The 17,329-nt window shown below is 41.7% G+C and overlaps 1 protein-coding gene across 2 annotated transcripts in view; it reads right to left on the bottom strand.

Annotated features, from left to right (window-relative positions):
- phf20l1 (PHD finger protein 20 like 1) overlaps positions 1 to 17,329 on the bottom strand; it is a 132,528-nt gene that overhangs the window by 13,563 nt on the left and 101,636 nt on the right. For both annotated transcript variants that reach the window (XM_083642906.1, XM_083642907.1), the window contains 2 exons: positions 8,413 to 8,608; positions 7,580 to 7,895 (listed from right to left, as the gene is read on the bottom strand). In XM_083642906.1, the coding sequence (XP_083499032.1) occupies positions 7,580 to 7,895; positions 8,413 to 8,608 (512 nt within the window). The remainder of the gene's footprint in view (positions 1 to 7,579; positions 7,896 to 8,412; positions 8,609 to 17,329) is intronic.

Raw genomic sequence — 17,329 nt, 5'->3', positions numbered from 1 at the left:
TGTGATGTACTTTTGAAAGGGTAAGACGTTTAAAGGGGCCCTATTATGCATTTCTTAATTTTGTATCATATATGTGACCTGCTCTGACCAAATCAGTCGCTTGTCGCGCTGGCTGTTTGTCTAGAAAATGCGATTTTATCAGAAAATATTTATTTCTGCTGTTTTGGGGTTTCATCAGATTATAGTCAAATAAAGCCTTGGCTTTCATTCTGTGTAAAGATTATTGTGAAGTTCGACCGCTAAATATACTTTTGAAGCTCTTGAAGGTAGAGTGACAAAACTGAAACTATGCTGACAGAGCCTGCTACTCGATTGTTCTCACTCTTGACTGCGGCACGTGCACGTTGCCAGTTAAACGGGTTTGTAAGTACTTGTAAATGGTAGGCTATATTATGGACTACTCTGGGATTTAAAAAGCTGTTTCTAAAGTTTGTCAGGGTTGTATTGTGGAGTTGTGTTATTGGTTTGTTATTTTAGACTAGTTTAGGCTGTTTATGTAATGTTTTAACCTCTTAAAAATCTGCCTCTTCGGGGGTTATCGATAACGAACATGGCAACCCGTCTCTCCCGTCTCTCTCTCTCCCCTTGCAGCTGCATAATTTCTGCATACTATAGCTTGATCAACCGGTGCGTTTGTGTGGAGGAAAAGCTGTGGAAAGTGTTTATTTTCATCTGTCTGGAAAGTTTTATTTGCAGGCTGTGAGGTCCAGTGACAGTCTGTCTGTCTGTCTGTCTGTCTGTCTGTCTGTCTGTCTGTCAGATTGATAGACTAATACTAGTCAGTAATCTGCGTGATGATGTTGCTTGACTTTTAAATTCAATTCACAGATGGCATTAGACTAAGCTAATTTCAGATTATTTGCCTCATAGCCTAGGTTACTTTCAGCTGTCTCTGTTGCTGTTCTCTCTGTCTCTACTCCAGAGCAGAAACGGGTCCGCTATAGATTCTTTGTCCCTGTTATTTGTAATAATTATTACAATTACAATTATTACTACATTAATGTACAATTATTAGCCTGCATTAATGTAAAAATTAAAAAAAATAATGTGGGTGGGGTGTCAGAGGATCTTCTGTCAGTTGGGTGTTACAGAACAGTTGGTATTGATAATAACAATAATAATAATAATAATGATAATAATAATAATACTACTACTACTACTACTACTACTACTACTACTACTACTACTAATAATAATAATAATAATAATAATAATTGATAGGACTTATATACCGCTTTTCTACGTAGCCTACTTAAATATGCTTACACATGAATATTTCCCTGGGGTTAAAGGCTGCATTACAGTAAAGTGATGCCATTTTCTGAATTTACCAGACTGTTCTAGCTGGTCTATTAGTTGCCTTTACATAGGCTACTTTGTCATGATATCCACTGAGGTGTACTGAGATTTCATGTGTACCTGTTCAACCAACAAAAGTATATATCTATCTGTATATTCGAATAGAAGACCAGGGGCCAAATGTATAATGTGTTAATTTGGGCATAGAGCTTTTTTGGGCTTACACAGATTTCTACACATACAGTACATGCACATAGTTTTATACATTTGGCCCCAGAAGTGGTTGTGGTTTATAGGGAAAGTCCCATCAAATCTGGCAAATTTATTTTCTAATCTAATATTAGAAAATACATTTGCCAGATTTGATAAGATAGCTCATTTGAAATTTGAGGTCTTAAATTCAGAAAGTCCAGTTTCCAGGATTTTCTAAGTGGTTTCCAGGACCTTACCATGACCTAGCCCAGATCATAACACACCACCATGCAAATTAACAGCCCACTCCAACCGAAGGTGGTTTCCAGGACTTTCCAGGTGGTTTCCATGACCTTTAAAAATAAAATATTCTACACTGCACACTGAAATTAGGATGCTCCCAGTCACTTTATTAACGTTTCGTTCTAAAAGAACTTCATCAGAACATTCACATTGTCCGGCACCTGCATACATAGATGTGCGCACTCTACTTTTCTCTTCACAGGTTTCCATGACCTTCTCATGACCTTACCCGGATCATAACACACTGCCATACACATTTACAGCCAAATTTAACTTGGGGAAGTGGTTTCCAGGACTTTCCAGGACTTTCAAGGTGGTTTCCATGACCTTCTCATGGCCTTCCACGGATCATGACACACTGCCATACAAATTTACAGCCAAATCCAACCTGGGGAGGTGGTTCCCAAGACTTTCCAGGTAGTTTCCAGGACTTTCCAGGTGGTTTCCATGACCTTGCCATGACCTTCCCAGGATCATAACACAGTGCCATACAGAATTTCAGCCCAATCCCACCTGGTGTGTGGGCATGCACATGCAGACAACTTCAAGAAAAGATGTTTATGTCTCAGAATTAACATCAAACTTTGAGGCCATTTTTCTAAAAAAAATAGTTTGGAAACAGTCGCGACATAAATGGGTGTATCTCCATCAATTGTTGGACTACAAAGATAATTTTGAGATTCTCCTCTTTCCAACACTGTATAAAACAAAATGTGTTTTGGGGTCAATGTGACCGATTTTGTCAGAGCAGGTCACATATGCTGTTAAACGTGGACTAAGCTTCAAATAAATAGGTGAAAGTGTTTGAATGTTACCCCCATGAAACCCCTCTCCCCCTCCATGAAATCCCGTACACGAGATGGCACGGGATTTGTGCGAGAGCCACGGGTCTAGTGACGTAGATAGTCCTTGTTGCCTTGCCAACCTGGCTGTCAGACTGGGACTTGGCTAGCATAGCACGCACACGAGTAGTCTCATGGAATAACCGATTCAGGACCGCAAAAACAAGGAGATGACTTGGAAGTGAGCGAGGATGTAGGACTGAAGTGGTAAGTTCTGAAAATATGTGTCTCATTCCAGCATCGGTTGTAGGCTACTGCGAAACAACGTGCTGTGCTAGGAAGCGCTAACGTTACTTAGCAGCTAACGTTAGCCTAGCAGCCGAATTTCATAGACATATGACCAACCGATATATAATAGCTGAAATGACAAAGGCACACATTTTCAGAACTTAACGTTAGTCCAACTTGCTGACTTCTCCAAGTCGTCATTTTTGTTGGGTCCGTGGCCCCCTATAGTCACAAGCATTTGGAAAGTTAGCTAACTAGCTACGTTAGCTTCTGAGGTTTTGTTGGGTTTGTAACCTTGTAAAAAAAAAACAGCGACATGTATTAAACAGCTGAAAATAGCATAATATGGGAGCTTTGATCATTTTTGACATTTTCTATCTATCTACCTATCTACCTATCTATATAGATAAGATAGATAGATAGACACGTACGCGAGGTCATCAAACGGTGCTGACCCGCTGACCAAAATAGATGTGCGAGTTGCAGCAAAGAGGTGTGGGAGATAAAAGAAGAGCTGTCCTAATGAGGATGACAGCGCGGCGGAGGACGGGCCGTGACTGTAGGTAAAAAAAAAAAAGCTTTCAACTTGGCATACAACCAGTGGGCATAAGTGCCTCTGTCTGGGTGAAGCCTCCCCGGAAATTGCATTCTGTTGAATGGCCGGGGGGGGGGGGGGGGGGGGGGGGGTTCTCGTTACGGTCTGGAAGGCATTATTCTCTATTAGGGATGGAAATTTCATGCATTTTCCTTAAAGTCGAAATGAATCCAAGTGGCGCGTGGGTCTGAGTCCGTTTCAGACTGAAAACATAACTTGTCTGAGATGACAGGTTGAGAGGCGGGTCATAGTAGCATGTTGATGATTTTATTTGACAATTCTGGGGACTGGATTGGGCTTTGGCCAATCCTGGCGTGTTCTGCCTCCAAATCGAGTGGGATTCAGCGTGTTGTGGCCCTCTCCTCAGGTTAGTGGCTGAGTGGAGCTAGGTGAGCCGCAGGCGGCCAGCTGCCTTTGTGTTGCGGAGCGAAGAGTGCAGCCCATCTGCCTGGAATCTCTGAGGTGCGACCCCTGACAACCAGGCTCTCCCACGTGCCATTTACGCTACTGCGGTAAATAAAATATTCCTGGAATGAGAGTTTTAAGGAGCCAGTTACATTTCTTTGCTTTCTTAGACATTACCGTCTGCTTTAGTTTGCATAATTGGCCAAGTTAGTAGTTAGTTTATGGGCTAGAAATTCTGCCAGATGACAGGCACTAGGCGCCATTTTCTCCTTCATTTGGAAGAGAAAATTATCCTGAAATAATAATAATAATAATAATAATAATAATACATAGGTTTTATATAGCGCTTTTCTCGGGAACTCAAAGACGCTTTACAATACATAGAAAAGTAATACAGTAAACAAAACTAAATAACAAGAACGAAAACAAATACAAATCAATAGATTGCAGAGATGGAATGGTGGTTAGAGGTAGAAGTCAGGTATTGTAGGCTGTTTTGAAGAGGTGGGATTTGAGTTGGGTTGGGAAATGAAGATTTGATTGACAGCTGCCATGTCGTGATATGATTGGTTGAAAATGGGGTAGAAATTTGATAGTACTAGGTGACGTCAGCAAACTGTAGATTATTGTTATGAATGAAATCTTGAAAAATTAACTTTTGATGTGAAAAAGTGTGAAAAACGAAAGAAATTAGATTTTTGTGATTTTTTTGGCATACATTATTAACACGTTCACTGCCATTGACGAGATATCTCGGCTTACAAAATCCAACGGTTGACTGCCAATGACGAGATATCTCGGCTTAAAAAAAAAACGGTGGGACGTGGATCAACGCCCCCCACGTCTCCTATAAAAATATTGGAGCCACCGAACGTGTACAACCCATTCCACCGACCCACTAAGTGGCGACAGTGCTCTCCATTCTAGAAAAAGCCGAGCCAAAACTGCAGGGGAACGCGCGATGAAACCATTCTCATACAGTGAAATGGATTGGCGAAAACGCTTTCGCTTTCGCGCTGATTGCTGGCGGTGGGGAATTGCAAATTTGCATAATAGATTATGGGTGCAACACACTTTGAAACACGCAGCATAAATAAGACCAGAATCGCAAAAGAAACCCCGTTTCTTGGGGTTTCTCAACCGAAACCCCAAGAAACGAGCGAGCCCATCCAGACTTGCCCAGCGGCCGCCAGCAGACAGGAGCAGCAGCAGCAGCAACTCGCTTGTGACACGCCCGCTGCAGCCAAGAAGAACACACACGGAGGGAGGAGTTTGAAGTAGAGGGGTGTTTCCTGCTGTTATGGAGGAAATTACTGTTCAAAACTATTGTTTAGATGTCTGACGTCTTACTGATGCCAAAAATGAATGGTTAAAGTGACTGTTCTATCGAATTTCACAAAAAGCTATTTATCTCAGCTTAAATTTTCAGACGCTGAAACCATGCTGTATTCAAGTGCTAATGCCTACATAACTACTAACTCTACAAACTAACTCTTTTAGACAGAGAAAGCACACATTCTATTAGTTCTTTTGAGATATTTTGTGTTCACAAAATCTTAGCAGAAAAGAATCCTCGGGTCTTGAAAGATGAGCCAGAATCCTCAAAAAAACCCTCTGGCAGAAGCTACCTACAGTAAAAAAAAAATTGCTGGCAGTGAATGTGTTAAATAAGGTGCACTGAATACTCAGGTATTTGAACTAAAATAAAATAAAAGTCATTTTTGGGTTCAGCTCGACTTTAACCGTTAGTTGGGCACTTTAACGATCAGTTAATCGATTAATTGTTAACGTTGTTTCTCTCTTCCAGATCAACCTATAGGCTTTTTTTCGCTGTGGCCACTGTGCACAATGTTCAGTGGTGTTGTCTACGTGATACGCAGGTATACGCCGTATACACACTGCGAAATGACTCAGATTTGCGTATGCGCACTGCGAAATGCGCTATGATACGTATCGTTTTCACTTTCCATTCATAAAACTCACCCTGTGTTACAAAGCGCACAAATAGGCGTCCTTTTTAGTCAATGAGGCTGTGTACACAGGGCGCCTCAACGTGAACCGCGTGTACCCACGCCTCGTCTGAGCTGCGCCGATTTTATCGTTTGGCGTGAGTTCTATTTTCAAGCCGACTAGGCGTGTGAAGGCAGACTTTTTCTGTCAAGCCATGAAGGAAAAACGCTACAATATCCGTGGGAAATGGCAAAGTCTACTGAATTTGTTACAGCGTTGAGCAGAGAGAGAGAGAGAGAGAGAGAGAGAGAGAGATTGTCGGGTGGCTATCACGTGGGGCTTTCTCCCCATCGGTAAACAAATCTTCAGGAGAGAGAATAGCGACCGAAGAAGCAAGATGAAGCTGATAGCTGAAGCCAGAGCTGTCTAGATAGAAGAGTGAGTCCCGACATCTCCATTCACTCCTCCAATGGACCAGTTTTTTACTCTCAAGAGTTCCAGGAAGTAAGGTCCTGGATTAAGCAGCACCGTCGAGTTGCAGCAAAATAGACAGTTTGTGTTGTACTCTGAAAGGGTTTTTCATCCCTTGAATCAAATTATACATTATCAGCTTTATTTTAGCATGCAAAAGTAGCGTGAGACCCATTCCTGGCTGTTCATTGGCTAATGAGTCTCGCATTTTGGGATTCTGTAAATTTGGGGAGGAACAACAACAGCAAAAAACGGGTTGAATATCCGCCCACTTCCGGGCGAAACCACACCCACTTCCGGTTAAGGCACCCGTGGGTGGGTGGGTGGGGAGGTCAGAGTCAGTATACCCTCTGAAAAAAGGTAGACTACACCACTGACAATGTTCCAACTCATCTGACACCAAGTACTTTACACATCCACGTAGCCTACTGGTAAAAAAACACTATATCAAATCCTTCATTAACTGCAGCAGCACAGATGTTGTCTACATGCTGAAATGTCCCTGTGGTTTGGTATATGTTGGACAAATAAAAAGAGCTCTAAAGACTTGTATATCTGAACATAAGACCGCCATCCGTACACACAACATGGATGATGCTATGGCGTGGCATTATGTACAGGCTAACCATGGCTCTGCAGCATCTTTCATATCTCTTCCATCAATCCTCGATGATGTCTTGCCATGTTGCAGACAGTCCAAGGCTCCCAAGGTGAGTTATAATGTTATTGTTTTTATATGCAAGGTTTTATATTATGCAAGTTCATATGAGGAAAATATGCACTGTGTCTAATATCCAATGTTTGAACGATGTGCCATGTGTAGCCCGCACCTCCCGGGTCCGCAGCAATATTGTCAGTATTAAACAAGTCTGCGGTGCAAAAAAGGTTGGGAAACCCTGCCATAAACAAATTTTTATGATCCACTAAAGTTATAGTGGGCACGATACAAGATTAAAGCCCTGTTTCTGGTATCTTCGTTGCCATGTTGTTGTCCGTCCGTAGTGGATCACTGCATCCCAACCGTCCGGAAGAATGATTTGAGCAGTCAGATATGACGGTATATAACAGGTTTTTCAAAAGGTGTGATGGCACGGTGGCTCAGTGGTTAGCACTGTTTCCTCTTGCTCATGATGTTCACCCAACATGAAGATTACATACTAAAACCTATCTATAAGAGATAGCAAAATCATCGGTAAAATACTCGATTACTAAAATAATAGCTGCAGCCCTAAAGTCAATGCATCTGTGCATCCTTCACAGCTGCCACCACCACACATAAATGCATGTTAGTTACCTTGGCTTGCTGTATGCTGCAGCTGGCAGAGTCTGTAGCTGGACCCTTGTGTAAGCTGGTGCTGGATTGGGGATGGTGGTGACAGTACATCTCTGTATCCACTGGTTTCTGGTAGCTGTGCTCACTGGTGATGTAGGTATCAGAGAGGGGGGGGTCAGAGGGGGGGAGGAGGGAGCTGTGAGGACGAGAGGCCAGGCAAGAGCTGTGCATGTGATCGAGGAGGTTCAGGCAGTCGGGGAGGCCTCCCATAGGCTGGTGCTCGTCTGAGTTGACCCAGGAGCGAGCCCAGAGCTGCAGGCTGGGGCTGTGTCGGTCCCTGGACAAAAACAATTAACTATTAGCCTCTGAAACAGACAGAAAGACAAACAACTGGGCTCTGGACCCAGACAAGCTATCTAACTAACTAGCTAGAAGTTATGAGTAGCTGGACCTTAAAAAGTAGGGATGCACTGATCAGGTTTTCTGAGGCTGATTTGATTTTTTCATAGTTTGATCGGGCGATTACCGATCCAATCACTGATTAAAACTAGGATGCTGTTGGGAGCAGACAGCAAGGGTGTAGCGGAAAACTCCAAAATGTTTGTAGCCGCTGAGAGGCTAAGCTGGGGAGGCTATCTATCATCAGCTAAGACACTCATCAGCAACACACACCTCCCAGGTAAGCAACACCCACCCCGTCACACCCACTAATTACCATAAGTGACAGTTATGCAGTAGACAGAAATACACAACACATACATGGCTCCTATAAAGGGTATTCAGGATGAAACAATTTAAGATAATGTCAGTTCATGTAACATCTGTGTGTGTGTGTGTGTGTGTGTGTGTCTTACTGAAGTATATGCATCTTTAACATCAGTCCATGCAGGATGTGCTTGAGCATCAAGAGGTCAGCTAACAGCTCGTGGGTGGAGACAATTCGCTGGCTGTTCTGCTTTGAGTAGTTCTCTGATAGGATGGACAAGCCAAACATGTGTCCTTTCATTAACCAATCACGGTTGTGAAGATACTTGGCACTCCACCTCTGGCCTATAGAGCAAGGAGACATAAACCAAATAATGGAAAGATTCCAATAAAGACAAGGGCCAGTTGCACAAAACACCTTGAGTTAAGATTTTCCTTAAAGTCCGAGTTAAGGTTTCCATAAAATAAAATTGGTTGCACAAAACACCCTTAAGACTTCTCCCTAAGGTTAAACATTTTAAGTCCTCAGTCCTCTGTACTGCCTGATGAAAACCCGTGAGGGTCGAAACGTTGCTTTTTTGTAATTAAAAAACTCACCGTGGGAGCTTAAAAAACAGTGTGCGGATTTCCTTTGCTTTTTCTAAACATTTTAAGGAAACCATAAAGAGAAGATTTAAGGGTGTTTTGTGCAACTGTTTTAATTTTATGGAGACCTTGTAACAACGCATTATGTAATAACTGCACATTATGTAAAAAAATGTCAAAATGTAATAAAATTTAACTTTCAATATGTAATAACGAGGCATTATGTAATAATATGTAATAAATCTGAGTACTTCAAGCTGGTTCATTTCTGTGTTCAGCTGTGAAGCGGTAAGATAATTTGCCAGGGTGTGGCCTAGCCCCCGAGCATCTATATAAGCTGTGAGCAAGGTGCCTTCACTTCAGTCTCACAAACTTTTGTCTTCAAGAAGGATCTCACTGTGTGTATAACTTTGTTAGCTTGGTTTCTGCTGGATTTTAGTTGCTGTGTTTTTGGTGAGTAGACTAATTTTAACACAGAACCCCAGGGATCTCTCTGCTTACCACCTTATCCACTCTAACTTTACATCTGCTGTCTCAACAGCAAATACCTCCTTCTTCATTTCTGAAATCCAGTCCTCTGCCTCCAACCCCAGCAAACTATTTTCCACCTTCTCCTCTCTCCTCAACCCTCCCTCACCACCCTCCCTCTCTGCTGATGATTTTGTAACCTTCTTTGCTAAGAAGGTAGATGACATCAGCTCTTCCTTCCCCCTCCATTCAATAGCTGCAATACTCCCAACCCCAACTCTCTACAGGACTTACCTCCTTCTCTCCCCTCTCCCCCGAAGAGGTCCTTAAGCTTGTCAGGTCTAACCGTGCCACCTCCTGCCCCCTTGATCCTATCCCTTCCTCTCTTCTCCAATCCATCTCCACTGATATATCTCCCTTCCTCACTACCCTTATCAACTCCTATCTGTCCTCTGGTCTTGTGCCAGCTTCTCTAAAGACTGCTAGAGTCAAGCCACTGCTTAAGAAACCCTCCCTTGATACTACTGCCATCCAGAACTACCGTCTTGTCTCTCTCCTCTCATTAATTTCCAAAACCCTTGAAGGGGCTACTTCCGAACAACTTTCTCTCTATCTCTCCCAGAATGACCTACTGGATCCTCTACAATCTGGCTTCAAGGCTTCTCACTCTACTGAGACAGATCTGCTTTCAGTCACTGAGGCCCTACACACTGCTAAGGCCTCATCCCTCTCCTCTGTCCTTGTCCTCCTTGACTTGTCTGCAGCTTTTGATACAGTGAATCAGATTCTTCTCTCTACTCTCTCTGATCTAGGCATCTCAGGATCTGCACTCTCCTGGTTTGCCTCCTATCTCTCTAACCGCTCATACCAGGTTCTATGGCGAGGATCCCTATCCAGATCCTGTACTCTTAGCACAGGTGTGCCCCAGGGCTCAGTCCTGGGCCCCTTGATATTCCATGTGATCTCATCTCATGGCTTCTCTTATCACTGCTATGCTGACGACACTCAGCTCTACCTCTCTTGCCCCCGCTCAGACACCCAAATCGAGGCACGTATCGCTGCATGCCTCAAAGACATTGGTGCTTGGATGTCTGCCCACCATCTCAAGCTGAAACTTGGTAAGACAGAGCTACTCTTCCTCCCCGGGAAAGACTGTCCCCTCACCGACCTTTCCATCTCCATTTGACAACACTACTGTGTTTCCCTCTCAAACAGCTAAGAACCTTGGAGTGATCCTTGACAATCAGCTGTCCAACTCAGCCTACATCGCAGCAACTGCCCACTCCTGTAGATTCTCCCTGTACAACATCCGCAAAATCCATCCGTTTCTCACAAGGGAAGCAACACAACTCCTGGTCCAGGCTTGTCATCTCGCCTGGACTACTGCAATGTTCTTCTGGCTGGGCTTCCTGCTGCAGCCATCCGACCGCTTCAGCTCATTCAGAATTCATTTTTGTTCGCCTGTGGGTTTCTTTGTTTGGGAAAGGAATCCTAGGATGGGTGGGAGGTGGTTAGTTTTTTCTTTTTCTTTTATGTTTTTATATTTTATTTTGATTGTCAATGTATCAAGTTTTTGAAGATCCAACCAAGAGACATCCTTTACACATCTACTCTATATGAATATAAAACCTAAGCAAACAACATGGCTAAGGTAGTAACATTTACCTGATTTAATGTTAATTGGCTGAATGGACCAGTTAAAAGAAAAAGAGTATTTGAGTATTTGAAAAGATCAAAAACTGACATAGCATTTATACAAGAAAGCCATCTTACCAAACCTGAACACCAAAAGCTAAAAAGAGAATGGGTAGGACAAGTGTATGCATCTTCATTCAATTCCAAATCAAGGGGAACGGCTATACTATTACATAAAAACCTACCATTTTCTGTGGAAAAAATTATCTCTGATCCAACAGGGCGATATGTACTGATCCAAGGCAATATGTACTCTGAAAATTGGACATTTCTGAATTTGTATGCACCAAATTACGATGACAAATCCTTCATCCAAGAAATATTTTTTAGAGTGTCTGAATGCAGTGGGAATATATTGATAGGAGGAGATTTTAACTTCTGCCTTGATCCAGTTCTCGACAGGTCCTCAGCCACTACATTGACAAGGACTAAAGCAGCCACATCCACCCTGGCCTTTATGAAGGATCTAAACCTTAGTGACACCTGGAGACACTTTCATCCCACAGCCAGAGACTACCGTACTCTTTCTATTCATGCCCACATAATTCTCATACCAGGATAGACCATTTTCTTGCATCTAACCAATTAACTCACAGAATTTTAGAAACTGAATATTTACCTAGGATCATTTCGGATCATTCCCCACTGACACTTTCTGTGTCAATACCTGAGAAAGTACAAGGACCATACAGATGGCGGCTGAACCCAACTTGGTTTAAAAAAAAAACAGATTTTTGCCGTTTTCTAAGAGACCAAATTAAGTTATTTTGTGAAACAAATTGTACCTCTTCCCCCAACAGTTTTGTATTGTGGGATACAATGAAAGCCTATTTAAGAGGCCAAATAATTTCCTACACCAATGGTTTAAAGAAAAAACATATGGCTGAAATTATCAAGTGGAGAAGGAAATTCTGCATTTGGAAAAATAACATAAAAATTCACACTCTAAAGAGACATACCAAAAATTAGTGAACCAAAAGCTTAAATATAACTTATTAAACACTTATGCAATAGAAAAAAACATTCTCAGAACCAAACAAAGATACTACGAGTTGGGCGAAAAGGCACACAAAGTCTTAGCTTGGCAGTTGAAGTCTGAGGAGAAGTCGAGAGCTATTAACTCTATAGAAACTGAAAATGGGACTGTTACGGGGAATCCAAAATAAATGAATGATTGTTTCAAACTTTACTACTCTTCACTGTATACATCAGAATCCCCTGATGAGCTGACCATGATAGATCAGTTTTTATCAACTGTGAATTTACCGAAATTGACATAGGAGGACCAGGAGGAGATGAACTGTCCCCTTACTCAAAATAAATTGAAAAAGCCATCTCCTCACTGCAATCTAATAGATCACCAGGTGAAGACGGCTTTCCACCTGAATTTTATAAAGAGTTTAAAGATCTGCTTGTCCCCCTTTTTATGGATGTTATAACCCTAGCAATTGAAACACAATCACTATCTGACTCCTTTTCCACTGCCTTAATAACTGTTATTCACAAGAAAAATAAGGACCCCCAAAAATGCACTTCTTACAGGCCAATTAGTCTCCTTAATGCAGACTTTAAAATAATTTCCAAAGCCCTAACAGGTAGATTAAATAATTTCCTCCCCAAACTTATCAATAAATACCAAACTGGCTTCATACACAAACGGCTCTCGACTGACAATCTCCGCAGACTCTTCAATATTATTCACACAGTCAATACCAGAAACGAGCCCATTATTGCTATAGCACTAGATGCTGAAAAGGCCTTGAATGGCCATATTTGATGAAGGTCTTAGACAAATTTGGTTTCAGCGCATCTTTCACTAACTGGGTGAAAACTCTATATTATAAACCCCAAGCAAAGATAGTCACAAATGGTATAACATCAACCCCCGTTATACTACAAAGAAGCAGCAGGCAGGGTTGCCTCTTTCCTCCGGACTCTTCGTCCTGTCACTCGAACCGCTGGCGCAAGCAGTGAGACAAGACCCAGACATAAAAGGCTTTCAAGTAGGTCAACAAAGTCACAAAATTAGTTTATTTGCTGATGACATAATTTTATTTTTTACAGACCCATCCCGATCTCTTATCAAATTACAAAATCTTTTGAACAATTATAGCATAATATCTGGTTATAAGGTGAATTATGAAAAGAGTGAAATAATATCTCTGACTGAATTCGATTATAGAGATCTGTGTCAGTCAGGGCCTTTTAAGTATGTTAAAAAAATTACATATTTGGGTATACAGGTGGATAATAGCTTGAAGAATTTATTCCAACTTAACTATCCTGTGTTGATCAAAAAAATTGAAGGTGACCTAAACAGGTGGACAGATTTACCCTTGACCCTACTTGGCAGGGTCAATTGTATAAAGATGAACATTTTACCGAGGATAATGTATCTATTTCAGTCGCTCCCTATCCCTCTTCCCAATAGTATTTTTAAAACTCTAAATAACTTGTCTCCCAAAACACCTTTGTGGAAAAACAAACTTATACCAATGATCTCTGATCATACAATTTTTATGACAAAGGAATAAGATGTCTTGAACACTGTTATGATAATGATATGTCCTTTGATCAGATAAAAGTGAAATATGGTTTATCCAACAAACATTTTTTTTGTTATTTGCAACTAAGAACCTTTTTGAAAAAAGTTTGGGTGAACAAATGTCATTACCTGATTTGACAAAGTTGGAGGAGGTGTTTGATAATGACAAAGGTACAGGGCGACTTATTAGTAGGGTATATTCCATAATGATTGATCATTATCCAAAACAAAACATACATCGATCAAGAGAGAGATGGGAAACTGAACTGGGCACCACTATAGATAAAGACCTATGGTCTGACCTATGTCAGAACAGCATGTTTGCTACTGTAAATGCCAGATTCAGGCTAGTCAACTACAACTTTCTTCACCAACTCTACCTCACCCCTCAGAAATTACACCGTTACAATTCTACAATTTCAAACCTGTGTTTTAGCTGCGGTATTGACGGGGGCACAATGTTACATTGCACATGGCAGTGTGTTAAAGTCACAACATTTTGGTGTGATTTATGTGACATTTTAACAAAAATTATGGACACATCAATTCCATTCGACCCAGAGCTCTGTCTCTTGGGAAATGTATCAAACTTGAAGTTAAGTCAAAGTACTAGAAAATGCATCGATATAGCCCTTGCTGTTTCCAGAAAGTGCATTGCCCTAACCTGGAAATCGGATTCCCCTCTGTCTATATCAAAATGGATAACAGAGATGACTAATTGTATTCCTTTAGAGAAAATCATGTATGTTCTGAAAAACAGATTTGATGTATTTCTAAGTATTTGGCAACCTTTTATTGAGTACATGAAAATATTACCCCTACCAACTGTGAACTTGCTATGACTTCTGAACTGGTTCCACTATAGGTCAATAACATAAAAAAAAAAAAATCTTGGTTGAGATATCTTATTGTACTTCATGAAATATTTCTTTATTTATTTTTTCTTCTAGTCATTTCTATTAGTTTTTTCTTTCTTGTCTTTAATGGGAATGATTGCATTATGTGTTGTTTCTTGTCTACATTGAAAACTTTAAAATAAAATATATATACTATATATATATATATATATATATATATATATATATATATATATATATATATATATATATATATATATATAAAAGATTGTTGTTGCTGGCAATGCTCGGATTTGCTTCTGTGAGATGACCTTGTCCTATCTTTCAAAAAATCTTTCCTTTATTGCAATGTTGGTTTAATGTTTATGGCTTATAATGCATGTGGTGTTTCATTTAAGATGTGACACTTTTGGTTCATTGTTATGGCTTGGGCTCAGCCCAGAAAATAAATAAATTGTTTATTTTGCTTTTTATGTTAACACATTGAGTGCCACAGCGCTTCAGTAAAATTGTCTGGAGCCTGTGCCAGATTCACTTCCATTCAGTTGAAAACAGCTATAGAATTTTTTCTATTAGAGCTATATTGAGAGGGCTGGACTCTACTGAAACATTGAACACTCCTGCTTCTTCCAAAGAAGAAATTTTGTTTCTAGACAGTTCCATTATGAAATGACAGCCTCTGTAAGAAGTGCACTTTCAAGGGTTTTCTGCCGTTTTTTTTTTACTTTTCAAGATATAGTGACTTTTATGAATACTTTTTGCACTCTAATTTCGAGCACATTCACTGACTCTGGCTGGTGTTTTCTGATGTGGTGGCGTAGTGTGGTTTCTGTGCAGCCTGCTCCCCCCACCCCCTCCACCCCCTCCACCCCCCCCTCCACCCCCGAGCTGCGGGCTCCTCCCCACACGCACAGAGTACAGACTCGTTTTTGCCCCGGACAGATCCCAGCGCGCAACAAGGAAGTGCCAAACGCGACTGAACGAAAAGGGCTTGGCCGTTCGGCTTCGGGTGCTGGCTTTCTGGCAGGGAATCATTTGGAGAAACAGATAGATAGAAGATAGATATAAGCAGAAGAGCTCAGTTGTGGGCACGGATGCAGCCGAGCCAACTGTCCGCTCCGCTGCAGACAGAGCAATCAATACGGCTCTGGCTGAAGTATGCATCGGTTTCCACTTTGATCACGGCTTTCTCCGCTGTCTCCTGTACAAAGTAAAGGATCTGAGGTGGGTGGAGCAGCTCCTGTGACGATGTTTAAGGTGGCGCCGTGTGATCCCTTGAAGGGATTCATGCTCACTGGCTAGGTACGACCTTAAACAGCAGAATTATGGAATAATATGAATTATGATTTTAGGACGTCCACAGACGTCCTTGGCACTCCTCGTTACTTTTTTTTAGGACGTCCACAGACGTCCTTGGCACTCAATGTGTTAAGTAGCCTATACTGTTTTTTTTATTAAAAAAAATATAATTTAAATTAAGTTTAATATTATCCTGTTTCTTAACACGTTAATTGCCAAGAACGAGTTGAGTCGTCAAACACAATCCAGCTGTTCACTGCCAACGACGAGTTGAGTCGTCAAAAAAAAAATATATATTTTTTTTGACGGTGCTACGTGGATCAATGCCCCCCGCGTCTCCTATGGAGATATTGGAAGTATTGAATGTGTATAATCTATTTTACCGACCAGCTAGGTGGCGACGGTCCTCTCCCGACAGAGATAAAGTCAACCAAAAGCAGCCGCCTCCCGCGGCTGCTTCCTCCAAGGAAGGAAATCAAGGAAATGGCTTGGCGATTTTACAGTCAGAAACGAACGAGCCTCATTCTCATACTGTAGGCGGGGACGCTTTCGCGCTGCTGCGGTGGGGGGTTCCAGAAATGGACTGTGTGTCAGCATAAAGCCTAGAGTCGCACGGGGCTTCATCGGGGCTCTCAAACCCAAGAGATGAGTGAGACCTATCCACACTCGCTGCCAGGGAGGCAGGCTGCTCAAACTCGCTGCCAGGGAGCGACGCTGCTCAAACTCCCAGCAGCAGAGCACTCACTTGTGACAAACGCAGGCTGAAAGCCACTAGACACGCCCACGGAGGGAGGAGTTGAAGGAGAGGGCGTTCGTTTGGATGTCTGATCTCTCACTGATGCCAAAAATAAATGGTTAAAGTGACTGTTCTGGCTGTTTGATTGAATTTCACAAAACTGCGATTATCTCAGCTTCCTGTCTCAAGACGCTAAAACCATGCTGTACTCAACGGCTAATATCTACATAACTACTAACTCTACAAACTAACTCTTTTAGACAGAGAAAGCACACATTCTATTAGTACTTTTGTGAACTTTGTGTTGACAAACTCCAAGCAGAAAAGAATCCTCGGCTCTTGTAAAATGAGCCAGAATCCTCAAAAAAACGGCTTGGCAAAAGCTACCTACAGCAAAAAAAAAACGGCTGGCAGTCAATGTGTTAACTTTGGTTTGTGTTTGTTTCTTATTGTGCGCACCTTTTGCTTGGAGCAGGTGTGTTTCTCATGTCGGACAGCTGAAGCCGCAGCTGAAGCCCCATCACCACTCCAATATTCTAGAGTAGTATGGCCTGTTAAGCTTGGACAACATCACAAGGCTCAGTGACGCTTGTCTGGTATATAAGATCCTCCATGGTCTTGCTCCACCTCCACTTAATTACTTTTTCTCAGTGAGCAGCAGACTCACTAGATCTGTTGCATTAGGCAACCTCACCATACCTCTCAGGAAATGTTAATTTGGCCAGTCAGCCTTCTCTGTGAGAGCTGTCCACCTCTGGAACTCCATACAGTCACACATTCGCAATATAAATACATTTAAATCTTTCAAACACACCATGAAAACATGGTTAAAAGACAATCAGGTGTGTGAACACAACTAGCCCATGTCTGTCTGCTTGCCT

The sequence above is a fragment of the Poromitra crassiceps genome (assembly GCF_964638095.1).
Source record: "Poromitra crassiceps genome assembly, chromosome: 1".
NCBI lineage: Eukaryota > Metazoa > Chordata > Actinopteri > Beryciformes > Melamphaidae > Poromitra > Poromitra crassiceps.
This window is presented reverse-complemented; position numbering and strand designations above follow the sequence as displayed.